The sequence below is a fragment of the Thalassophryne amazonica genome, chromosome 8 (genome assembly GCF_902500255.1).
Source record: "Thalassophryne amazonica chromosome 8, fThaAma1.1, whole genome shotgun sequence".
Taxonomy (NCBI): Eukaryota; Metazoa; Chordata; class Actinopteri; order Batrachoidiformes; family Batrachoididae; genus Thalassophryne; species Thalassophryne amazonica.
In genome coordinates this window covers 83,153,614-83,181,346 of record NC_047110.1, presented here as the reverse complement: position 1 = coordinate 83,181,346, position 27,733 = coordinate 83,153,614, and the positions used below count along the sequence as shown (strand labels likewise).

The 27,733-nt window shown below is 39.0% G+C and overlaps 1 protein-coding gene across 2 annotated transcripts in view; it reads right to left on the bottom strand.

The window, feature by feature from the left end:
- The window catches only part of pdhx (pyruvate dehydrogenase complex component X), a 64,765-nt gene extending 37,990 nt beyond the window's left edge, over positions 1 to 26,775 (bottom strand). For both annotated transcript variants that reach the window (XM_034176841.1, XM_034176842.1), the window contains exons 1-6: positions 26,616 to 26,775; positions 22,655 to 22,738; positions 20,554 to 20,654; positions 9,713 to 9,894; positions 9,537 to 9,635; positions 1,859 to 2,024 (exon numbers count right to left, since the gene is read on the bottom strand). In XM_034176841.1, the coding sequence (XP_034032732.1) occupies positions 1,859 to 2,024; positions 9,537 to 9,635; positions 9,713 to 9,894; positions 20,554 to 20,654; positions 22,655 to 22,738; positions 26,616 to 26,751 (768 nt within the window). In that variant the 5' untranslated portion in view covers positions 26,752 to 26,775. The remainder of the gene's footprint in view (positions 1 to 1,858; positions 2,025 to 9,536; positions 9,636 to 9,712; positions 9,895 to 20,553; positions 20,655 to 22,654; positions 22,739 to 26,615) is intronic.
- Positions 26,776 to 27,733: the final 958 nt, after the last annotated feature.

The following is a 27,733-nucleotide window of genomic DNA, read 5'->3' as shown; positions in this document are numbered from 1 at the left end:
AATCTTTGTCTCATCAAATCAGAGATTTTGTTTTTCATGGTCTGAGAGTCCTTCAGGTGCGTTTTGGCAAAACTCCAGGTGGGGTGTCATGTGCCTTTTATGAAGGAGTGGCTTCCATCTGGCCACTCTGCCATACAGGCCTGATTGGTGGATTGCTGCAAAGATGGTTGCCCTTCTGGAAGGTTCTCCTCTCTCCACAGGGGAATGCTGGAGCTCTGACAGAGTCACCTCCCTGACTAAGGCCCTTCTCCCCCGATCACTCAGTTTAGATGGGTGGCCAGCTCTAGGAGGAGTCCTGGTGGTTCCGAACTTCTTCCATTTTTGGATGATGGAGGCCACTGTGTTCACTGGAACCTTCAATGCAGTAGAAATGTATCTGTACCCTTCCCCAGATTTGCCCCTCAAGACAATCCTGTCTCAGAGGTCTACAGAAAATTCGGTTGACTTCATCCTTGGTTTGTGCTTTGACATGCACTGTCATCCGTGGGACCTTATGTGTAGACAGGTGTGTACCTTTCGAAATCATGTCCAATCAACTGAATTTACCCTATGTGGACTCCAATTAAGCTGTAGAAACATCTCAAGGATGGTCAGTGGAAACAGGATGCACCTGAGCTCAATTTTGAACTTCATGGCAAAGGCTGTGAATACTTATGTACATATGATTTTAGTTTTTACATTTTTAATAAATTTGCAAAAATCTCATAAAAACTTTTTTTCATGTTGTCATTATGGCATGTTGTGTGAAGAATTCTGAGGAAAAAAAATGAATTTCATCCATTTTGGAATAACACTTTCACAAAATGTGGAAAAAGTGAAGTGCTGTGAATACTTTCCGCATGCACCATATATCTGGCGATCTTGTAAATTAAGTTTCTGGAGATGGCTTTAAATACAGTAAGAGAACCCAAACGCATCTGTATTAGACGCTAACTGATATGGATTTTTTGGGGACCGTTATGATACCAATATTAGGTAGTAAAAATACATACATTAGAAAGCGGCAATGGTTCATACTGTTTTGTTATCTACCATTATGACAAAGAAATGTAATCGAGGCTTGACGTTCTACAGTTTAACATGAACTTTATTATAGATAACTATAAATATAACCAACAGCTAGCATACATCATGCAGCCTTCACCAGGATTGGCAGTTACCATGTTGCATCACACAGTACTTGTATAAAACTATTTTGGTCCAACCTAGCTGGCGGCATGGCAACCAGTTCTCTCTTTTTGTTGTAAAATGCCCATTCTGACTAAAAATGAATGGCAGGTGGTCACTTTGTCTCTGTATTCTGTAGCTAGTGTGGCCAACGGGCATTGTGGATCCTGGCCATACTCGTATTCAACAAAAATTAAATGTCCTCTGCTGGACAAACTACATAATGGCACCATTTACAAACAGCCAAAGTGTTTATTCTGTAAAATAAAAGGTCAAAAATGATGCTGATACCAATATGTTCATGAAAGGCTTATAGCCGATATCAGCCAATTAATAATATGAGTTGGGCTCAATTCTGTATTGTGTCAAAGCAACTAAAACACAGAAATGTCAGCAGTGTGTGTCTGCAAAAGGAGTAAAAAAGAGGAAAAATAGATTGCGTTGGGAGATACTGGATCGTGCAAACAAAACAAAATCCACAGAAAACCTCTCTTTGAGTGAGTTAGAATTTTACAAATCAAAACACCTCGTGATGTGAAGCGCTAACTGTTCATTGAGACTCACTGCTTTATCATTCTTCTTTGATAACTTAAGTGAACCGAACTGTGCAAATAATACATCAGAGGAAAAAGATGGACCTTTCTAATAAGACAGACACCAAGCTGAGTGTGTGAGATTAAAGACTGCTCACCGGTGCCCCTGGTTTGCCTGGTACAGAGAGGCGTGGTATGGTGAGTGTGCTTCCTGGGGGGGCAGGAACAGGTGCTGGAGGTGGGACTGGTTTCGGGGTTGCTGGTGCAACCATGGCAGAGGTGTCTTTACAGACAGATGGCTTTTTTAAAAGGTTCAGTGCATCTCTGTTAATGAAGAATAAGAAAAAGAAGAAAAAACGTAACTTCACCATAAAAGAATACAGATTCCCACATGCAGCTAAAACATGTGATGTGCAGGAACACCTTGGAAGTGGATGGTTTAGTGTTACGACCCGGCTTAAAAGCCACAACAAAACTACTGAGGCACACACGAGAGCACCAGGGTTTTTAAAACCAATAACCAATATTTATTATTAGAATAAGAAAAAGGAAAAACAAAAACATAGCGCGATGAAAAAGTCCAGCCAGGACCAGATGCCCGTGACCGCTCTCCCAGCCACGATCCAGAAGAGGAACAGGAGGAGCAGCAGCAGCAAAGGCGACCGCACCACACCAGCGGCTCCTGGTGGCCAGGACCTCAAAACACACAACAGACATCGTAAAACAAACACACCAAGACGGCCACAGGGGCCGTTACACCCCCCTCCACAAAACACAGGTTCTTCCAGAACCCTGTGCCATGCAACTTCTATAGAGGGGCGCGTGACAACATGTCCGCTACCAGATTTTCTGCCCCCTTAATATGTTTGATGTCCAAATTATGCGTCTGGAGGTACAAAGACCACCTCACCAAACGCCAATTAGCCACCTTAACAGAGGCCAAAAACGTTAAGAGGTTATGGTCAGTATATACAGTAATTGTGGCACCGCCACATCAGTACACTTCAAAATGCTTTAGGGCCCAAATCAACATAAGTGTGTCTTTTTCGATAGTTGAATAATTTAGCTGATGTTTATCAAATTTCTTTGAGCAATAGCTAACAGGTCTATCCAAACCAGCATTATCCGACTGCATCAGGACCGCTCCAGCCCCCACATGACTTGCATCCACACACAGCTGAAATGGTTCGTTTAGCCAACACCGGATCTGCACAGACGAGCTTCTTCACACTCTCAAAAGACTGCTTACAAGGAGAAGACCAGACAAATTTAGCATCTTTGCGCAACAAGTTGGTTAACAGCGAAACCACTGAGGAAAGGTTCTTACAGAAACAGCGATAATAACCGACCAGTCCAAGAAAAGGCATAAATTCTCTTTTAGTAGTGGGAACCGGAAATTCCTCAACAGCTTCAACTTTAGCTGCAACAGAGCGAACTTCTCCCTGACCAACTACACGACCCAAGTAGGTAACAGCTGTCCTTGCAAACTCACATTTTGCAAGATTGACAGTCAGCCTAAAATAAAAAATAAAATCACTCAGGGCCCGTGGACATGGTTATTAATCTCCTAGTTCCCGGTATGTAGTGAGCATCTTGCATGGCAGCATCGATGTGCGAGTGTGTGTGTGAATGGGTGAATGTGAGGCATCATTGTAAAGTGCTTTGAGCTTCTGAATCAGATTGAAAGGCATTATATGAATGCAGTCCATTAACCAACAGCAGTGCAAGAACTTGAACAGTCACTACATCTGCATTTCATTTTATGAACACATCAACATAAACAATTCATGGAAAAATAAATACTTATTTCACTGCATCTTCAGAACATATGTGAATGATAAGTGGTCTGTTGCTGCTTTGGCCAGTTCCATGGAAACCATTTGTGTAGAACTGTCCAGGCAAACTGCTTAATTTACTGAACACTCCTAATAAACTGATATACACTGAACAAAAATATAAATGCAACACTTGTTTCTGCTCCCATTTTTCTTGAGCTGAGTTCATGAGTTTTATCACACAGCACAGTTGCAAGTTTTGAGGGAGCGTGCAATTGGCATGCTGACTGCAGGAATGTCCACCAGAGCTGTTGTCTGTGAACTCAATGTTCATTTCTCGACCATAAGCCATCTCCAAAGGTGTTTCAGAAAATTTGGCAGTACATCCAACCGGCCTCACAACCGCAGACCACGTGTAACCACACCAGCCCAGGACCTCCACATCCAGCATGTTCACCTCCAAGATCATCTGAGACCAGCCACCCTGACAGCTGCTACAACAAATGGTTTGCAGAACCAAAGAATTTCTGCACAAACTGTCAGAAATCATTTCAGAGAAGCTCATCTACATGCTCGTCGTCCTCATCGGAGTCTCAACCTGACTGCAGTTCGTCGTCGTAACCGACTTCCATGGGAAAATGCTCACATCTGATGCTGTCTGGCTGCTGATCAACTCCATGTGAAGGAGATGTGTTGCACTGCATGAGGCAAATGGTGGTCACACCAGATACTGATTGGTTTTCTGCCCCCCCACCCAGAATTCCCCATAAAGCAAAACTGCACATTTCAGAGTGGCCTTTTATTGTGACCAGCCTAAGGCACACCTGTGCAATAATCATGCTGTCTAATCAGCATCTTGATATGCCACAACTGTAAGGTGGGATGGATTAACTCAGCAAAGGAGAAGCACTCACTAATGCAGATTTAGACAGATTTGTGAACATTGTTTGAGAGAAATAGGTCTTTTGTGTATATAAAAAATGTTTTAGATCTTTGACTTCAGTTCATGAGAAATGGAAGCAACAACAAAAGTGTTGCTTTATATTTATATTTTTGTTCAGTGTATGAAGCCACCTTTAGGTCCTAGAAATGTTTTTATTGGCATTTACTGCATTACCAAAAATGTGTATTAAACAATGACCTGATTGCAGTAATGTAACCACCCATGTGACATTTGACGTAGAACCCAACAGTTATGTCTTGTTTCAGAAACATGCTGGAAGACAGCGGTCACTTGTCTAGTCTCTCTCTGGCGCAGTTAACAAATATATCAATCACTTTGTTGTTACAAACAAATCCACTCAGAAAGAGGCTGGGATCAGGTGTCAGAAAAGCGAGACAGGACAAGGTTATTCAAAACCTCAAACTCATTACACTTCTCAAAAGGAGAGTGCCCAAAAGGCATTTCAATGACAAACTGATTTATTTATTTTTCTCCCCTGAGTAGAAATCCTCGAAATACCACAAGATAATTCATGTTTCACCACGTGGCACTCCATAGCATGCATCCAAGATTTTTTTTTTTTATATTCATTTACTTTTTTTAAATCAATGACTTGCATCTCACCAAATGCACAAAAATGCACACCACACACACTGGGATGACATGGCACATATTTCTCCCAACAACAAGTAGCTGAAATGAATGTAACAGAAATACCAGTGGATCCTGAAGGTCAAACAAAAAATGTTGCATAGTTCAAAAATCACACTTTAAATTTTAGATCTGTGTGAATATTCCACTTGCAGCTCATTTCACACACACACACACACACATATATATATATATATATATATATATATATATATATATATATATATATATATATATATATATATATATATATATATATATATATGTGTGTGTGTGTGTGTGTGTGTGTGTGTGTGTGTGTATGTATGTACGTATGTATGTACGTACGTACGTACATACATATGTATTGTGTGATGCCCAACATGACTGCTGTCTTAAACCAAAGGGAATAAAGAGATACCTTGACATGATTTGGGTCATAACTAAATATAAAAATGCTGCTCTTGTATCAAGAGACAGGGAAAAAAGTATGACCCAGCCTTCAGAGAGCTGTCCTAGTTTTTTTTTTTTTTTAAACCCATTAATTTTGGGCTTTGGAGAGAAAGCAGCGGGAGTAGGGATCAGGTGTGACTACTCAAAGCACTCTGGTTCCAAGTCAGTGAACTGGGTCTACCTACCCACATACATCCAGTCTTTTGTCTGAACCATCTGCCTCTGACCTCACCATGTAGGCAAGAAATGTCTGAGTCCTGCAGTTATTTTCTCATCGTCTCTATTTGAGGCACATTTTTTTTTTTAATTCCTCCAGCACACTCGCTTTCTTTTGCATCGTTGGCAGGAATACAAGTGTCAGGAGGCAACACAGCAAATTGGAAAACCCCTCAGTAAGGTGCTAAGGATGAGACTGAATCTTTACCAAATGTAATACTCCAATTCACCAGTGAGAATCACACAAGCTTAAAAAAAAAGAGATCCAATTAATTTCCAACCTCATGACCACATATATCACCAGAGAAAATGAAGGCAATTTCCCCCCAAGTGAAAATAAAAACAAGCTTCAAAATGCTGCTACATTGAGTGTGGGGTATTCAGCACTACTTTCTAATTGGAATACACTGTAAATATCACCAATATGAAATTAAATTATATCACACACAACGTTGGGTGCCAGTGTTTGGCTGCTCAATGTTGAGTGCAGGCGAGCGGCTTTCACAAAGCAATTTACAACCTGACTAGCAGCTGAGGAAAAGAGCCTCTGAAAACTGAGATTGTGACTTGAATGTTGAAAGGGTAAGAGAGATGCTTAGTAAAAGATACATACACACAAAGCTTGCTTTAAAAATAAAATTAATAAAAAAATTACACACAGTTGTGACTGTGTGAATTTGGTGCACACAGTCACAACTGTGGTCTGTAGTCATTTTAGCCCACCTGTTAAAACTGAAAAAATGGAGAAAGTTACATCCCTCATCAAGTCCTCGTTTTGTCTTTCCAATATCTGACACAACTTAGCCTAATTAGGTCTTTGCATGTGCATGGAAGTGCTGTTCTTCTACAGAATCCTCAATGTATACAACAGCACACCAAAGCACAATTAAAACTTCCAACACCACCACAATATTCATCCTGAAATACCGCCGTGGGCTTTTTATAGCTCTGTAATATCATTAAATAATTATCACAAGCATACGTACATGGACAGCAGTGACTCTCATGGCCAATGCTGAAGACGACATTTATTTAGAGTAACTGAAACTGTTCATCACTTGATGTGAACACCCTCCAAACATTTCCAGATCACTCATTATGCACCTAAAACAAAAACATTAAAATTACGAGTTTGAAACAAACCTCAACACATGGGTTGACTAATTAACAATTTCATCATGATGGTATCAACAACTTTATAAAGAGAGTAATGAAGTGAAACCATATTTTATATTATATATATATATACACACACACACACATACACTTAATCAAAAATTACATGTTTTACAAAAGAGTAACCAGTTATATAATGTGTGCAAAATGTAGATATTATGCTCCAGCAATTTAAATTCCACTTTGTAATTTAGTCCTTCAGCCAGAATCAAAACAAGGTTAGGCTTTTCTGAATTCCTTTAAGCATCTCTGAATTTCAGTAATTTGGAGTTATCTTGCTTCATAAACTGTATATTTCTCTGACACTGTCTGAGACATTTAATCTCAGACAACATATGGTCTGCGTTTCCATGGCCACCAGTGTGTCTTGGAGACTGGGTTGCTATGGTGACAGAACTTGCTTAATGAGATTCCCCAGCAGGGCATGAGATAGAGAACAAAAACACTCAATCAAATCCCTGCTGACAGCAGGTAACCATTAGAGCTGTCTGTGGGTGTTTGTGTTTCTGTTGTGTGAACTGACCACACAACAAGATGAAAGCAGCATGACATTTTAAGCAATACTTATTCAAACCCGCAGATATGCATTTTGATTTTAATTCCCACTTTGTTAAAATACTTTTATTTACATTTTACACAATATCCCAACTTCATTGGAATTGGGGTTGTAAATGAAATAAATTACTGAACAAATAAAATGAATTGAACATCATGAAATACTTGTGAAATGCTACTCCTAGAATACACACTGGCTGTGAACAGTTCAGTATTGTAAATGTATGTCATGTGGAGTATAGAGTTGAATAATTTAAACTTGGTAATATGTTTAATGTTGTGAATAGCACTGCTCCAGATTGTCTTGCATGCAATGTACAATAGTGCAGCAGATAACTGAAACAATCCTTCATGTGGTGATACAAGCATCAGATTTGGCATGAATGTTTTTCATAAATCAGTCTTTGAGAAAAAAAGTGCTGGCCACTGGAAAATCCAATATGGCGGCCAGGTAGGGGTCAAAGAAGAATTACACAGGGGTCAAAATTAAAAAATGCTCCAATCATGCTGAAAGCCACATTAACACATAATGGGTCTGATCACAAAGATTTCAAAAAGGTATAGTTTGGACTATCTATGACTGAATGTTATGGAGTTATGGGCTAAAAACATTTAGAATTGTGACAAAGGTCAATTTCAGTTTGTACAGGGGTCAAAAGTTAAAGTTGTTGTCACGTTATCCTGTAATGTGACAACTAAGCACGGCACATGGTGCAAACTATTCATTTTTAGAACCCTATTAACCAATAATTTCCATCACATTTTGCAAAAATTGGAGCAACTTTATTCTTCATTCTTGCTGTCACGAGAATGGCCAGCTGTGATTAGTAAAATTATGTCAGATGAGTGACATCTTTAAAAAACAAGTTAAACAAATTTATGGAGTAAATTACAGAATCGCTATAATGATGTTCATACTTATTAATTTTTTCATGAATAATGAATTTTGGTGATTTAATGACAATTAGCCACATAAGATTGCAAATCTGTGATATTAACTAATTAATTTTAATGAACAAATACTACTATTTATTACTATTGAATGTTTACATGTTTGTCATTCTTTTATATTTTTTAATTGTTAATGTTTTTATTTTTGTACCTGCTGTCATGAGGACCACATTGGAAATACAGTAAGTGGTTTTATACTTTAATGCGTTGTCCTCTGTTTTATTTATGTAGGTATGAATTTTACCAAATAAATCCAATCCAATCCTATCCTCACTTATTCCAATTAAGGTAATAGGTGAGTTGGAGCCTATCCCAGCGTTCACTGGCTGAGAGGCTGACAGTCTATTGCATAGCCAGATATAGACAAACAAATACATTCACATTCACACCTACAGCTAATTTAAATTTGTCTATTCACCTAACCTGTATGTCTTTGGAAGTGGGAGGAAAGTGCATCCAGACAGAACTCCCACACACACACTGCAAGAATATGCAATCTACACACAGAAGGGATAAAGGAGAAGTCCACCCAATGCGAACTCGTCCCCACGTGTGAACTGGGCACAGGGCTAATCCTACTCATACCCCTAACCCAAACCCCAACCTGGGCCGAGTTCTTAATCCGGGGCATGTTCTTAGAGGAGCCGAGTTTCCTTGTTACCCACCGAACGAACCAGGTGGGAAGTGATCCCAGGACCATCTCAGTGTGAGGCAACAGTGCTAACCACTCATCTATCTTGCTGCCTGCTCCAATAAATACCACCTGCTGGGTGGTGAGTGGATGCTGGATTGATGACGGATTGCGAACAGCTGTGGTTGTCAATGACAGAGACACTAAATCAGAAGTGCGCTGGTATTTTCAGATTGTTTAACAGCGGTTACTTCCTAGAACTCAGATAACATCATCACAACTCCACAAACCCGGCAGGGAGGATTTATTAAATGTATTTATTTTTTGTCTTGCAGGAATATCTTGAACACACTTTGTAGTTTTGGTTTTCTTATATGCGTGTGTTGTGCACATTATCACTATGTTGCACCTAAGAATTGTGGTGTAGCACACACATAAATCCTGTGCGTGTCTTCCATGGAGTCCACATCATGCTTGAAAATGCCAAGTGATTAATTCATACTCACTCCTTGGTAATAAGTCCTCTTGGCCCAGTTGGAGTGGCCAGCTTTGGGTCTACACCACGTGTGTCCAAGATGTGTCTTGCGGCAGGGCTCATACGTACCCTAATGAAGCAGAAATTGTAAGGACAATTTCAATAGCAATTCCAATTTTAAACTTTAAGTTAAAGTTCAATACCTACAGTAATGATGAGGACTGTATTGGTGGAGAAGGAGAAGGTACAATTGGTGCCGCAGCTGCTGGTGTTGTAACAGGTACTTCAGCCTCTAGTGGAGGTATCTCAACCTGCTTCCAGTCCTGCCCCTCTTCCACCATGAGGGCAATGAGAGTGCCCAGACGTATGCTGCGACTGCCTTCCTCCATCTGTATACCAGGCGAGAAATTTACAAATTTACAAGTAGCAGTGACATGAACCTAAATGATATGCTCTGTTCACACATACTCCCGCTAGAAAAATAAATGTCACATTCAAGATGATTACCAGTTAAGAAGCTTTGCCAATAATTATTACAGGACCTGTTGACAGTGGTCAATGTCTTCTCACTAGTCACCTATTTTGCTGTACTTTTTTTTTTTTCCAAAACCCAGCCCAAGAAATATATTCCCCTCTGAAAGCTGTATTATTTGATTTTCTACAGTCACACACAAAACCAGGTACAACCCCTGGCAAAAATTATGGAATCACCGGCATCAGAGGATGTTCATTCAGTTGTTTAATTTTGTAGAAAAAAAAAGCAGATCACAGACATGACACAAAACTAAAGTCATTTCAAATGGCAACTTTCTGGCTTTAAGAAACACTATAAGAAATCAGGAAAAACAATTGTGGCAGTCAGTAACGGTTACTTTTTTAGACCAAGCAGAGGGAAAAAAATATGGAATCACTCAATTCTGAGGAAAGAATTATGGAATCACCCTGTAAATTTTCATCCCCAAAACTAACACATGCATCAAATCAGATCTGCTCGTTAGTCTGCATCTAAAAGGAATGATCACACCTTGGAGAGCTGTTGCACCAAGTGGACTGACATGAATCATGGCACGAGAGATGTCAATTGAAACAAAGGAGAGGATTATCAAATTCTTAAAAGAGGGTAAATCATCACGCAATGTTGCAAAAGATGTTGGTTGTTCACAGTCAGCTGTGTCTAAACTCTGGACCAAATACAAACAACATGGGAAGGTTGTTAAAGGCAAACATACTGGTAGACCAATGAAGACATCAAAGCATCAAGACAGAAAACTTAAAGCAATATGTCTCAAAAATTGAAAATGCACAACAAAACAAATGAGGAACGAATGGGAGGAAACTGAAGTCAACGTCTGTGACCGAACTGTAAGAAATCTCCTAAAGGAAATGGGATTTACATACAGAAAAGCTAAACGAAAGCCATCATTAACACCTAAAAAGAAAAAAAAACAAGGTTACAATGGGCTAAGGAAAAGAAACCGTGGACTGTGGATGACTGGATGAAAGTCATATTCAGTGATGAATCTCGAATCTGCATTGGGCAAGGTGATGATGCTGGAACTTTTGTTTGGTGCTGTTCCAATGAGATTTATAAAGATGACTGCCTGACGAGAACATGTAAATTTCCACAGTCATTGATAATATGGGGCTGCATGTCAGGTAAAGGCACTGGGGAGATGGCTGTCATTACATCATCAATAAATGCACAAGTTTACGTTGATATTTTGGACACTTTTCTTATCCCATCAATTGAAAGGATGTTTGGGGATGATGAAATCAATTTTCAAGATGATAATGCATCTTGCCATAGAGCAAAAACTGTGAAAACATTCCTTGCAAAAAGACACATAGGGTCAATGTCATGGCCTGCAAATAGTCTGGATCTTAATCCAATTGAAAATCTTTGGTGGAAGTTGAAGAAAATGGTCCATGACAAGGCTCCAACCTGCAAAGCTGATCTGGCAACAGCAATCAGAGAAAGTTGGAGCCCAGATTGATGAAGAGTACTGTTTGTCACTTATTAAGTCCATGCCTCAGAGACTGCAAGCTGTTATAAAAGCCAGAGGTGGTGCAACAAAATACTAGTGATGTGTTGGAGCGTTCTTTTGTTTTTCATGATTCCATAATTTTTTCCTCAGAATTGAGTGATTCCATATTTTTTTCCCTCTGCTTGGTCTGAAAACATTACCGTTACTGACTACCACAATTGTTTTTCCTGATTTCTTATAGTGTTTCTTAAAGCCAGAAAGTTGCCATTTGAAATGACTTTAGTTTTGTGTCATGTTTGTGATCTGCTTTTTTTCTACAAAATTAAACAACTGAATGAACATCCTCCGAGGCCTGTGATTCCATAATTTTTGTCAGGGGTTGTACATACAACAGAATAAGCTTATGTGCCTTAATTATTTTTTTTTGTCTTTTTAGCAAAAGTATGCACCTAAGTAAGCTGTCTCTTAAAATGCCCAGATTCAGGGACAGAAGAGATAAAGACCAACAACAAGACAAACAAACAAACAAACAAACTAAATAATTTCAAGTAAAAACTGTAAAACAGTGAACATGGTTTTGCTAGTTATGTATCACCACTCCTGATATTCGGCTCGTAAACCTATAGCAGAGCTCAAATAATATTCACCAAACCTTAAATAAACTAGAAAGAGTTTGATCTCTGCATCTATTCTGTGCATGCAACCCAATCGAAAGACGTCTCCCTGGAGTGCAAACTAAAATGGGAATTCTCTATTATTCAGTAACATAGTACAAAAGTTGAGGAGAAACATTTTTTTTTCTGGCAGTGCATTTCTTAAAAAAAAAAAAAAATATATATATATATATATATATATATATATACATATATATATATATATATATATACACACACACACACACACACACACACACACACACACACACACACACACACACACACACAAGGAGACAAAAGAATAAGAAAACAAAGGAAGCCAATAAGCACACATCACCTTTTCAACTGTGCTAGCAAAGTCATTTTGGCTAGGGGTCATCACAGTAGATATGCATGGACAATGGAGCACAAGTGGCCTTGAACAGCAGACCTTCTCTTTGGGAGGTAAGCACACTAACTAGTTGCAGTACTTGCTCTAGATTATTTAGGTTCCTTTGCTGGCTGTAGACCCTCAGACTTAAAAGGTGTTCTAAAATATTTGGAAATGAGTAACATCCCCTTGAAGCTTATATTCCTTTGGAGCATGAGGCTCAACTGATAAATATGCCGTCGCAAGAACACAGGCACCTTTCATTTTGATGAGAAATAGGCAATAAAATCAGATTTAAAAAAAATGACAGATATTCACTATGTGTATGTTAAGCAACATAATACCAAAAAAAAAAGTATTAGTTACAAAAGAGACAGTAGCTGCATAAAACAACCTATATGCCACCATCGTGTGGGGCTCAACACTGCCATCAACTGGTTGTAGAACACAATGAAACCTATGGCAACCATTTTTTTTTAAATAAATTAATGAATATAAAGTATTTTAATTTATTAGACAACCTATGCAGATATAAAAAGAACAGGTTTTCTCTCTGTTCCTCACATGTGTCAGATATTAGCCTCTAATGAGCCACAACTGACCTGTCATTTGAGCCTCGTCCAGGCTGAAATGGCTTGTGTCGCTGCGTGAGTCATTGCGTTAGTCCACACACAGCGGAGCTCATCTGATCCAAACATACTTTTACAGCTGCTTATAAAGGAGGAATGAACATGCAACTGTTTTATCAAGCTATTGCAATAAAAACATTGCATATACTTACCTTTATGCTGTTCCAAATATATTCTCCACCTCAGCACACGAGATAGAGAGGAAAAAAGCTCCAAATGTCCTCTGTGATTTCAGAAGCGATTATAGGTGTTTTCAACATTCATGCTTTGACAGAAAATGATTAATCCGCTACAAAGTAATTATTTTATATACAGTGTGCAGCACACAAAGCAGGCGGGATTGTAGTGCGCAAGAAGGCTGAGCCTGTCCAAAATAGCCTGTCCAGTCCTCATGGCCGCCAGGTACTTGGATAATGGGCTTTTAACAGCTTCATCCTCACCACAAACATGCCTCTAAAGTTTTCATTTGTCCTCGTGGTACCTCATACACAAACAGGCCCACGCTGTTGTTGCTAAATTTTGAACTTTCAAATTAGCGCCACGCTCAGAGATGAGCCTCGTTAGCCAAATATTCTGCCTCTAAGAGCCTCCAAGAGCCACTATTCTCCCATGATTGTTGAATAATTTGGACTTGTACCAAAAAAGCATGCTTCGTGACTCATTATTCATCCTTCATTATTTGGTGGGACCAGGGCTTTAGATCTTTGAGTTCAGCTCATGAAAAATGAGAGCAAAAACAAAAGTGCTGCATTTACATTTTCAAAGTCAAGTCAAAGTCAAAGTCAGCTTTATTGTCAAATATGCTATACATGCTCGGCATACAGCACAGATGAAATTTCAGTCCTCTCAGACCCACGGTGCAGAGTACAGAATAAAAACTACTACTAAGCTAAGTAAAAAATTTACGTTAAATATTACTGATTTACAAAATAAAAATAAAACAGTATAAACAGTGTAGGTCGTGTAAGTATAACAGTATGATGCTGTTGTGCAAATGGCAAATGGCAAAAGTGTACCATTGTATACAGTATGACATTAAATACGATGCAATGGATAACAGTGTAATACAGTATAACAGTATAATGCAGTGGTGCAAATGACAGTATGCTGATGATAGTGCAATGACTGTATACTAATGTACCAGTATCAGTACAGGCGGTCCTGATGTGGATGCAATAATGCAACGGGGGAGGATAAAGTGAGGTGTGCGTGGGCATGCAGGGTCAGTGGGAGCAGAGAAGGGAGGGAGTTGAGCATCCTGACTGCCTGGTGGAGGAAACTGTCTTTGAGCCTGCTGGTTTTGGTCCGGAGACTCTGCAGTCTCCTCCCCAACGGCAGAAGTGTAAAAAGACTGTGAGTTGGGTGGGTGGGGTCACCTGCGATCCTGGTGGCTTTGCAGGTGAGGCGGGTGTGGTAAATGTCCAGCAGAGAGGGGACAGGAACAACGATGATCTTCCCAGCTGCTTTCACAGTGCGCTGCAGGGTCTTGCGGCAGGATACGGTGCAGGCACCGTACCACACAGTGATGCTGCTGGTCAGGATGCTCTCGATGGTACCTCTGTAGAAGGAGTACATGATGGGGGTCGGGGCTCTTGATTTCCTCAGTTTCCACAGAAAGTAGAGTTGCTGTTGGGCATTTTTGGCCAGAGATGTGGTGTTGATGTTCCAGGACAGGTCTTGGGAGATGTGTTCACCCAGGAACTTTGTGCTGCTCACCTGCTCCACTTCAGCGCCATTGATGGTTAGTGGAGCATGCTGAGCGGGCTCTCTCCTGAAGTCCACGACAATCTCCTTCGTCTTCTCCATGTTCAGGTGGAGATTGTTGTCTGTGCACCACGTGGCCAGGCGGTTCACCTCACTCCTGTAGCTTGTCTCATCGTTGTTGTTGATGAGACCCACCACAGTTGTGTCGTTTGCGAACTTGATGAAGAGGTTGGAACTGGATGTAGGTGTGCAGTCGTGGGTCAGCAGAGTGAAGAGGAGGGGGCTCAGCACACATCCTTGGGGGGCTCCTGTGTTCAGCGTGATGGTGCTGGAGGTGTTGCTGCCGACCCGAACTGCCTGTGGTCTCCCTGTCAGAAGGCCCAGCAGCCAGTTGCACAGGGAGGTGTTGAGTCCCAGTTGGACTAGTTTGTGGATGAGCTGCTGGGGGATGATTGTATTGAATGCTGAGCTGAAGTCAATGAACAGCATTCTGACGTGCGAGTCCTTGGTCTCCAGGTGAGTGAGGGCTGAGTGGAGGGCAGTGGAGATAGCATCGTCGGTCGAGCGGTTGGACCGATACGCAAACTGGTAGGGGTCCAGTGCGGGGGGAGGGCAGATTTGATGTGGTCCATGACTAGCTACTCGAAGCACTTCATAATGATGGGAGTGAGTACGACCGTGCGGTAGTCATTGTAGCAGGAGGGAGACGACTTCTTCAGGACTGGGATGATGGTGGTGGCTTTGAGGCACATCGGGACAACAGCTTGTCTCAGCGAAATGTTGAAGTTGTCCGTAAAGACATCCGTGAGCTCCTCAGTACAGTCTCTCAGGACCCGACCAGGAATATCGTCGGGACCAGGGGCTTTCCTCTCGTTGATCCTTCTGAGCGTTTTTTCAGTGTAGATTCACAAATTCATGGTAGAAAGATTTTCTCAGATTAAAATGAAAAAATGGTGCACAAGAATATATGCCCGGGGTCATAAATGACCCAACTTGGTCACTTGAGGGTTAAGGAGTTAAAAACGTTCCGTCTCTGATCAATACAGCACGACAGATAAACCAAAACAGGATTTCTTTGCTTATTATATGATGGAGGTCACACTGATCACATTTATATCAAAGCAAAAATGAAACCATGTGGTAGAAGGAGCTGCTAGCACAGGTTCAATATGCCAACATGTGCAAACAAAGTACCGGTATTTAAATTTAAGAGGTAACTACGTAAAAAAAAATACTGTACAGAGTCTAAAAAACACCCCTTAGGCCAAAATATTCAATCACCTATCATCACCTCATAATATTTAACCAGAAGAAAGTAATCTGTAAAATTATTTATTCAGCCTTCATGATAACAGCGCAAAGGGTCTCCTCTTGAAAATGGTTTGGCAAAATAAACACAAGATACAGATGTATTTTCCCTATGTAATCCCACTCAAGAGCTGTGGCAGAAAATTTGTGAGAGCCACAACAGTAGTTGACCCATAGAAATAACCAAAGGTCCTGGCTTTCCTACAGTCTTATGGCATTTGATCACAGGTAATTATATACATCTTTAAACAAGACAACTCATGACGGTGCATCCCCTGCTGGGAGTAACTGAAGCATTAATGTATAATAAAAGAGGATGGATGCATGGATGAAAAGATGGTGCTGAATTCTATATGGTCCAAAAGTTCATAGGGTGGGGAAATCTAGTGCAGTTCCGCTGCTACTAACCTTGACTAGATACGCAGTATGAAATCAGGATGCCACAAATGTACAGACGGCAAGTTGCTATGGCTTTCCAACTGATTCCTCATTTTTTGAACTATCAAATGATGCAACATGGCATCTGGCTTCAAACACATGGACAGCAGGCTCCTCCAGATTTCCAGAGACTGTTATTGAACTGTAAGAAGCCATTGAATATCATGTGGCTTCAGACGTACGGACGACAGGCTATCAATGGTAACCAGTTGATTTTATAGATACTTTATGTGAACTGCCAAGAGACACTACATGGCATGTGGCTTCAAAAATTTGTGTGTGAAGCCACATGCCATAGTCTGTTAGCGGTAGTCTGTTAAAGGTAACCATGTACCGACACTGTTTCAGATAGTGGTTCGAAATTACATATAGTGATTTAGATCAATGTTTCCCAATCCTAGTGCTCGGGATCCAAAACTATTGCACTTTTTCCATTTGTGCCTGATCTTCCCACACCATGTCTGCTCAATCCGGTGTGTTCAGCCAGTCAACAGCTAGATGAACAATGGAAGATACCTGATTTGGCCCATTATGTACAGTTAGAGTCAGGACAGGCAGAAATGGAAAATGTGCAGTACTTTGCATCCTGAGGACCTGAACTGGGAAATGCTGACTTAAAGAGTATTTGTGACTCAAAGTACCAGTCAACAGTTTAGGCACACCTGGGAAGATGTGTCTAAACTTTTGACTTAGTAGCATTTGTGGTTAATTAAAAAAAAAAAAAAAAAAGGATTTATTATTTTCAGGTTATCAAGTTCCCTGTGTTTTATATTATGTATTACTTAGAGATTTTAGACAACGTGGTACTGCCACCTTCAGCTCTCAAGACCCTACCCCAAATTCTTAGCTGGTTGCTATGGAAACTATTTAGTACCCAACAGAGACAATGATAGAGTAATGAATGTGGAAGAGTAAGAGGAAAGTGTGAGAGAACAGAAGAAATGCACACAAGGTCATGATTTATCACTAACCTTCACTAACCTCTTGAACAGTTAAATTATTTTGTCAATTTGTGCTTGGGAGTACATTGAGAGCACATTTTTTTGTACAAAATGTGTCTCTGTACACATTTTAAGCATGTATCCACTTCTGCGTATCTCAAATAAATAAATCCTCTTCGACTTAGAGATTTGTATCACGTCAGAAAGCCCCACATTTTATGTAAAGCCATGTTTTAAGACATGAGACCCTTGTAAAGCTTGTTTTCTGTGTATGCATTTCACACATCCACAGCGATTAACACATCATCCCAAATTTTTTTAAATGAGAAACCGAAATTATGTTTTACATAAACATCCAAGAAAAAATGTTTTTTTTTTCCCCCCAACTTTACAAACCATAGTTTGATTAGCTCATTTAAAATTACAATGTATGTAAAATAATCTGTCAATTCAGGAAGCAAAACTTGGAAAGAAGTGATCTGGCAGCCCATTAAAACTATAAAAATATTCAACCAACATAAAAGGAAGATGGAACACGAGAGAAATTTCACACTGACAACCTGCTTCATTGGTGGGCCACTACCGCAGTGACAGTAAAGCAAAAAAAGGCAAAGGAGGATCCATGCAACATATCAAACACATAAACCTACTCCACCAGGTGATTTCACTGATTAACATCACTTTGATTTCATCAATAAATGATGAGAGATGCAACAACAGCAACATTTTATGGAACTTTAATACCCCTGTCACACATAGCTAGAATCACTCAGAATGGTGTCAGAATGATGAATCTGCACACATCCAAAAAGTGCCAGACTTCAGTTCCAAAATGTTTTGACAGCCATCTGCGGAAGTCCACACAGTTGGTCAAAATCGGCCAGTGGCCCTGAGTGTGATGCACATGTTAAAAACCCTCCAGGCACCGTTGAGATGGGACACCTATCCGACGGGGGTCCATGTGCAATCTGAGGACCATCTGATCACAACTTACCTATTCCAATGGCAGCAAAACAGGATCTGAAATTATTTAAGCGCATACGAGGGAACCTCAAGATGGATTTGGCACAGCTAAGCCTGCCAGTTTGACCTGCATGTGCCATGTATAAAAATGTCCCACCCGCCACCAGAGTGCAAAGGAACTGTTTAAATGTATGTGACATGCTTCATCATGATAATAATTATAAATTATTATCATCGTGTACAGTGAATGTGAACAGTGGCTATCAAACTGAAAGCTCTGCACACTACTGTGTGCACACCTCTGCAAATCTGAACACGCTGTTATATCCACAATAGACCTTACAGTACAGATTTTTGTCCATTCCTGCTCATGGGCGACTTAAATAATGTGAACACTTGTCTCCATCATAACTGTATATAACACGAGCAGCTGTGTCTCTCTGTGGTGCACAGTAACTCGTCACTCCATGCATCAGGCTTGAGCTGAACGGATCTCACGCTGTAATATATAATCAACTTCTAACTCTGTAGGAGATGTGAAATGGAACTGTTGTGCCAGACCATGACAGCATTAATAAACATGAATCTCACCTCCAACAGCAGTCCAAGAGTGTTTCACAGTGCAGACATGGACGTGGAGCCCGACTGCAGCCTGTGCTTAATAATACTCTCACCCAAAATAAAAAAAATAAGTCCTATGTGATAATCCAACCATCGCAGTGTCCAGAGTTGTGTCGTGCTGCTGAAGTGCGCAAAAAAGAAAAAAGTAATTAAAGTTCCCTGGAAAGGCTCTGTCTGACGCAGGGGTCAGCATGGTCCACTGCCAGCAAACTTTCAGCAAAGCTGTCCAGTGGCATATGCACACACGTGCACCGCACAGGCACTTAGTGGGTCATGCAGCGTTATGCATGCATACGTGCGCGCACGCACACACACACACACACACACACACACACACACACACACACACACACACACACACACACACACACACACACACACACACACACACACACACACACACACACACACACACACACACACACACACACACACACACACACACACACGGCTGAGTGATATTTGTGGCCCTGCTCAAGTGTGCGTGAGGAACACAGCACTGCCTCCCACTCTGGGCTCATGTTTGCCATCCAGACGTTTGGACATCGGGCAGTCTTCAGTGCCTTTTATGGCTGTCTGACAGCAGTCTGTGTCATCTACCTGTTGTATGCGCTTTGGATATCATCGTGCAGGTGTGGACAAGGTAATCCGGATGCATTCTGACACTGCTGACCACGCCTCTTTTCCTCCCAACTGCAACGCATTATGGCAATATTTGCTGCGTCGGGCATGGTTCCTGCACATTCTTGCTATGTGTGATGGGGCTTAATTTACTTTATACTACTGTTAATTTTGTCACCTGTGTTTTTTTTATTTAATCTCGGTCTTCTGTCAAGTGTCCTTTTTAGTCAATAACAATTTTATTTAGTCATGCTTAAATTCACTAAAAGTCTGTTAATTTTAGTCAACTTTTAGTCAAAACAGAACTGAATGTATTTTAGTCTTGTTTCAGTCGAGACATTTTAGTCCTTTTTAATTAAAAAACAGATTATTTCTGATTACCATTTCAGTTAATATAGTGTTTCACACATATGAGATACTGAATGTTAGAATTACCTGACAAATTACACTTGTTGAATTATTGAAAGCTTGTGGTGTTTCTCCCCAATATTTTAAAACTACGAGGCTTCGCATCAGATACAATTAGACATTCGGTTTTCTTGTAAATCCATGATACTGTGGGGGTGGAGGTCTTTTTAAATGAAACATTTGTTTAATCTACTTATTCTATTTGCACATTCAGAATTGGCTGAAAATTTGTTAAAGCAAAGCAGAATAAAATAAAATAAATAATTCAAGATTTGTAATGTATTTATCTATTGTAAAAGTCAATGAATGTATTTTGTCTCATCTGATGAAATTAACACTACTTTATACACCTCACTACATCGTTACACCAGAAGAATGTGTAGATTTAATTTTCTATCACTCACCAAGATCTTTGCGAGGATACCATCATCATTAGATTCCATTGTAACAACTGCCTTGTCGGTCTCAATTTCACAAAGTGCATCACCTGCCGCAACTGCCTCACCTGCAAAAGTAAAAGCACCTATTAATGTCAAATGTAAAATTAAATAAATAATATGGCACTTTAAAGAATTAATTAAATGTTCTTAATTATGTCGGTCCACAAAGCTATGGCTGAAAACTGGCAATCATGATCAGCACGTTCAAAACAAAAACTCTTTCACTTGTGTGCTCACAAAGAAACTATTTTCCATCAAACTGAAATAATCTCACTGAATGTACTGAAGGTTATCCTGGAAACTACATGCTGTACCTCTGGCTTGTACCATTGGCAAAGAATAAAAGAACAAGAAACACCTCATCTCTGATCATGTCAAACTAAAATTAATGGCTGGAGACTGCACTCAAGTAGTTTCTTAAAGTACACAACATTCAAGTTTGCTTAGTGTGAACAGAGAATTACAATTGTTAGCAAACATTTGTTTCCCAAGCTCATATCCATTTGCAATTCACCGAGCCAACAATCTAAGATTTTTTTTTCTAATGTTAATAAATGAGGAGTGAGTCTGCCAGTGTTTATGTGTGAGTTAAAGAGCCAGGCAGCCCGATGTCGAAAAACAAGGAGGGAGGGAGCGTGCGAGTTACAATTTCACCTGGTTTCATTTGTGTTGTGTCATTTGTGAAAGGTCCCAGCCTGCGCAAACTTCAGCGAGCAGCCGAGGTGTTGAGAAAGGAGAGGGAAAAAGCTAACAGTAAAACAAGAAAAAAAAAGCTTTTGTTTTTATGTAGGGACATTGAGAAATGCTCTGGCTCTCTGTGCAGTGTGTTCTCAGTGAGGCAGGGCTAAAATCCACTCTCTACCATTGTGGCAGGTTTGATTCTCTGACAGACCTTCCACAAATGTGCAAACTGGCTCTGCTCTGTGTGTGTGTGTGCATGCAAGTAGTGCAGGTCTGCATGGCAGGGAAGACCAAAAACAGAAGACGCTGATGTATGTCACAACATAAGATGTTTATGCTAGTTTTAAACAGAGTTTTTCAAAGTTTTCCAAAGAAAAGGTTGAAAAAGAATACACATTGTTTGGTTTTTGACCTCAACATTAATGTCAAAATTATTGATTAACAAAAACTTCTGCTTTGTGTATATCTCAAAATTCAAACTAAATAAGCGCCTCTTAATAATATTTCTTAAAATCATTTAGGGGGACAATATATCAGCATGAATGCTTTTGATTGTTTTGAGAGATCATGTTTCTTATTTCGCTACATTATTTTCCCATGTTCACATGTGACTGATGTGTCCAAGCTTGACTTTTGGGGAGCAGTCAGGCTGGGCAATATGAATGTACGGGTGTAACCAAGCAGTAAATTTTGATGGCATCAAATAAAGTCCAGTATATATATATATAGATATAGATAGATAGATAGATAGATAGATAGATAGATAGATAGATAGATAGATAGATAGATAGATAGATAGATAGATAGATAGATAGATAGATAGATAGATAGATAGATAGATAGATACACATAGTCTGAGTGTTACTTTCTTTGACATCATCTGGTTTCCTTTGTGAATGTTTGCCTCTTCCTGCCATTTGTTTCACTTCAGCAGAGATGCCTGTAACTGTTAGCACCTCTCATTGTAATGATGAAATCAGTGAGCCCACCCACCGCTACACAGAAATGCCTACAGCTCTGAAATTGTCTTTGTACAGTGTCATCCCTATTTCTAGGAAATTCTTTCCTTTAATATGTGCACCCAATCAGAACGTAGAGTGGTGTTTTTTTTTAAGGAAAAAAAGTGTTTGGTTGTTATGACAGTGACTCCGACACTTCCTCAAAACAGCTGCTCACACCAGGTTCTTTGCTGCCTTGCTCAAACGTCAACAGTGAAAAAGAAATTCTTGTGTGTGCTGAATGTGAACAGAAATTTTAATGAAGGAATGTCTACACAGCGGTTAAAATTTAATGTAAATAAGTGTGGTAGAAATGTAAATGAAATAATCCCTTAACAGAAGTTTAAAATGGTACTGAGGGGATGCAAATATCTCATTTATTTTACCTTCCTTCTTCAGCCATTTGACTATATTTCCCTCCTCCATTGTGGGGGAGAGAGCGGGCATTTGTACTTTGAGAGGGGTGACACCTGGAGGGAAAAAAAAGAATTGCATAAATCTTACAGACACATTTGCAATATCAGAGGTGCATGCATTCATTTACTCCAGAAAATGTCAAACATTTTACATTTGAGTATTCCACCGTTTAGTAAATATGTTTGGTACAAAAACAAAGCTAAACGCTTCCGTTTGGAGATTGTTTAGCAACAAACAAGGTCATGGGGGGGGGGCTGTGACAGAAAAAGGCAGCACCCTAATGAGAACAGAATGCTGGTAGCTCACTAACGGATGAATAACTTGGATGCTTGATGACACCGCAACTGATGCTGCTAAACCAACAATCGCCGCAAAGGCCATTAAGCCACCATCAGCAGCTGCAGGGGCAGGGTTCAAATCCAAGCTGCACAGGAGTTGCTGCTTTACAGTTAACAAGACTGCAATGGTGCAGAATAAAACACAATCCAGATTACTGCAGGATTATTATATTACCACTCATCTACTGGGTATCCTCAGCGAATGAGTCAAATCTTGCAAAATTCATGACGTATAAGGAAAAAGTGACCGAACAGACAGACGGAACAGACTGAGAAATTAATGGATGGAGAGGAAGGGAAAGGGGAACAAGAAGCATTTGTCAGTATAAGTGTAAGGTTTTTATTTTAATGAGAACTCGTATATAATTGATCCACACTTTCAAGACATTGTTAAATCACTGCATCACATCCTTGAACAAATTATCTCAGCACTATATAAGGACATTTTGTGCCAGGTTTTTATTTTTATATGTCTATCAGTTTTATATAATATATTGTTATAACTGTAACTTGACAAAGCATTAAGCAACAAATTATTAAATGTGTGATTTTGGAATACTTTGTGGCTTTCTTATTTGAGCTATGAAGTGTGCTGCTGCCCTCTGCTGGATATTAGGCAATGTCACTCAAATTGCACCCTACCATTCAAACCACATACCAGGGTGTAATTTTACAGTGCTTCAATTCATGCATTCTGAATCATAGATGTTGAACACTAACAAAAACAGATGATTATACATTTTTTCCCCATTTGCTTGGGTATTTAGCTCTGGGTGCATATGTATGTTAAAAAAATTATTACCTCCACCAACTCGCAAGGGCAAGCAGATTGTCAGTATTTTAGGAAAATTTAAGAAACTGTTAAGCACTTCTATAATGAAATTGCAACTTGAGAAAAATTTTTAATGGTAAGCTAAAATATGATCACATTTTGCTGTCACTGTAATTACGTGACCATAGAATTACCCGGTTACTACAAAATTTTGATGAGAGATGGTATCTGGGTAAACTAAGACTTGAAAAAAACGTTAGCGTGATTTAAATCATGGCTAGCTGGCAACAAAGCTCAAATGTTTGGGAACATTTTAACCAAATTAAAGAGAAAAACGTGCAATGCAAAATCTGCAAGGCAAAAATTGCCTTCCACGGCAGTACAATGGCGATGCAGGAGCATCTGAGAAGGAAACACGTTGTGACTGATGCTGACGAACAGGGACAGTCGTCTTGGTAAGCCAAATGGCTAGTTAGCTGCTAACATAAATGTCTATAGTGAGCTACTTACTTATACTGATAGCTGTAAACATTAACATTAATGATGATGATTTAATTAGCCTTAGCACACATATGCTATGTGATGCTGTAACGTTATAACAGCGATGTCATGTTTGAATTGGAAATGTGATAATGCTAATGTTTTATAGCACTACTTTACAGTGCTAAAAAAAGTTCTTCTTCAGTGGATGACTTTGTTACCAAACCAACAACATGCATACCTCAGCAAGCAAATATCCTGACTGAAGTAATCTTGAACATGTTGATGACTGACATGAGATCAATCTCACGTCAATGATGGAAAAGAAATATGATACAACCTTTGAGAAGGTCAGTCTCTCTCACTCTCTTTCTCTCTCAATTTCAATTTGCTTTACTGGCATGAATGTATATATATATATATATATATTACCAACGATAACACATAGTAAAATAATTAATTAATTAATTAATGAAATGATATAACAAACAACAGCAACATTCAAAGATAAATAACAGCTGCATGCTGGTGCAATAAGCCACAATTTACATATGATCTGATTAGACTGCTAATCGCTAAAATAATCAGTGACTAGTCAATTATCAAAATAACCATTTGTGGCAGCCCTACTGTGAATACTTATGTACTTACACAAAAATCTTAAAAAAAAAAAAAAAAACTTTTTGCATTGTCATTATGGGGTATTGTGCATAGAATTTTGAGGAAAAAAAATAATTTCATCCATTTTAGAATAACGTTGTAACATAACCAAATGTGGAAAAAGTGAAGCGCTGTTAATACTTTCTGAATGCACTGTAAACCTTTGGGAAGTTGAATAGAATTATTCTGTTCTTATGCAGTTTTTTGATAACTGTCAAAAAATAATTGCCTTTCATGACTGTATAATAAACTGATGTTCCAAGGTATCAAAGGTTTGATAAAAGTCTAAAAAGAAGATGAACCCATTTCCTTCTATTAAATCTGAATAATCAAGAATATCCAGACCTACTCTGACAATATTTGTCCTAAAACCTGACTGTGTTTCTGCAATAATTGAATCTAATACCTTCTTCAGTATTTTAGCTAATAGTACAGCAAATATCTTATAATCAGTGTTTAACAGAGAGCTTGCACACCTAATGAGTAATTTATTTTATTGGGTTTGAGAATTAACATTCAAACCTTCAGAGTGGTTCAGAGTCAGAGTGGTTGGGAGAGATTATTTAACTATACATTCAGAAGAAATTTAAAGTAAAAACAAACAAAACAAAGGCGCCATCTTGTAAGCAAAAGATGTGTAAAACTCCAAAGTCAAATCATCAGTTCCCGGTGATTTGTTTGTTTGCTTTTGAACAAATAATTTATTCTTGATCCCTTCAAGAGTGACAGGTTTATCACATAATTCAATTTAATCTTTATTTATAGATTTAACAGACAAAGAGTTCAAAAAGTTACCAGTCGATGTCTGCAAAGATTTAGAACTCTGTAGAGTCTTGTAAAAGTTACAACAATAACTGGAAATTCTGTCAAATGCCTCAGGAATAACTCTACTAATAATAAAGGTTACCTGTTACCTGTCTTGATCAAATAAATGAACCTTTTGGTTTTTGACAGGATAATTCAACTAGTTTAACTTGCAAGTTAGCTAGTTGCACTTTTTCATGCTCTAATAATGTTTCTGAGTTTTTAATGAGACAACAGGAGATCTTTGTTATTACCGCCATCTCTGGCACGTCATTTGTTTATTTATTTATTTTTTATTATAAAAAAATCAGACAGACATACAAACAAATACAAACAAACAAACACAATGCCAGGGGTTACAAGCAAAATACAAATGAAATAAGAATGGAGCACACAATATTAAAAAAAAAAAATTATAATAATACATTAAATTTGGAGGTGCGTGCCGTCATAATCACGTGACCTAGATTTACCAATCAGAAACACCCTGTGCAGCGTTCGGATAGCTGCTGCCTTTTAAAGAATGTTTATATTGTTGAACCTTGAATTAAAACTACCAGTCTGTGCAAAAACTATATTTTGACTGTTTAATTTGATTCCATTGCGATGTTATACAAAAGGTGAAAGCGGGCTACTGTCCAAATACTTCTGCACCAGACTGATACTGTTTACAGTGACTGACAGTTTGCTTCAGCTAAAAAAAATAACAATGTACAGAAAGTATAATAAACCAACTCCAGTATTTAAACTTTAAATACTAATCTGCGTTTCACATGTATTATTTATAGCCATGTAAAAAGGTTTTTAATGCAGTTTTATTTCTGACTTTACACATTGTATCTGCAACACAGGGAAGCGTGTTAAAACGACACTTACCGAAGACGCACGGGGACCGAAACAAACACCTGACGTGGTCCTGGAATGAAGATTTGATCCACAAACGGGTTTTAAAATGTGAAAATCTGAGCCCGAAGAAAACCCCCCGACTTCCCAAACGCAGGGAGGCCGCCATGTTGTCGTCCTCTGACAGTGCACGCGCCTGTCGGTAAAACGAGGACCAAGAAAAACATAAAATAAAAATTATACTTTCTAAGCAAACTGAGCATGTGAGACAACCTACAGCCAAAAAAAAAGCTGTGGAGTAATCTATGGAAGTCTAATCAACGTCAATAATTTTAATTTGACAACGTTCGCTCTCAATTTTCAAAGCCCATAAACAACAGGCTAATAATAAGTCAACCCTTCGGGTCCTTCAAGGGGCTTCAAGAGGTTCTTTGTGCTAGATATTGGTAGTTGGCAAACAACGGCATAAATATTTAGCGCCACCTCGTGTAGATAGGCTTTATTTTTTATTTTTTTATTTTTTTATTATTATTGATGTTGGCTTAAAATCTCAAGTATTTTTTTTTCTTTTTCTTTGTTATTGCTATAGCACATGCATTTTCTTACAGGACCACTGTTTATTTGTTTTGTTTAATTTTAAAATTTGGGATTTTAAAGCCACTCTTTTTTCTTCATATTTCAGTTGGACATGCTTACTGCGCTACTGTTTTTCAAATACATTTTTCCAAATAATTTTAAGCATCTGTTTCTTTACATCAATTCTCATTTGTTTGTTCAAGTCTTTGTTTGTTAAGCATACCTTTTTTTTTTACTTGCATATGCAACATGCACCTGCTTACCAAACTACAATTTTAAAAAGTTTTGTTTATTTATTGTTTTTTAAGCATCTCTTTTACAGGAAACACATTATGTTAATGCTTTGTTGTATTTAGGTTGAGGTTTAACAGTGCTACAATATAATTCTGTACACTCCCAGCAATGTTTCTACACTGCTGAAGTACACCAGACGTGTACATTTTCATGTATTTTTGAAACATTCTCCTCATTGAGGGCCAAGGTGGAGCAGTGGTCAGACTTTTGACTGATGTGTGAAACACTCTTTGTCCAGTCCCCCATGAGGACATGAAAAAGTTTCCATGACTTTCAAAGTG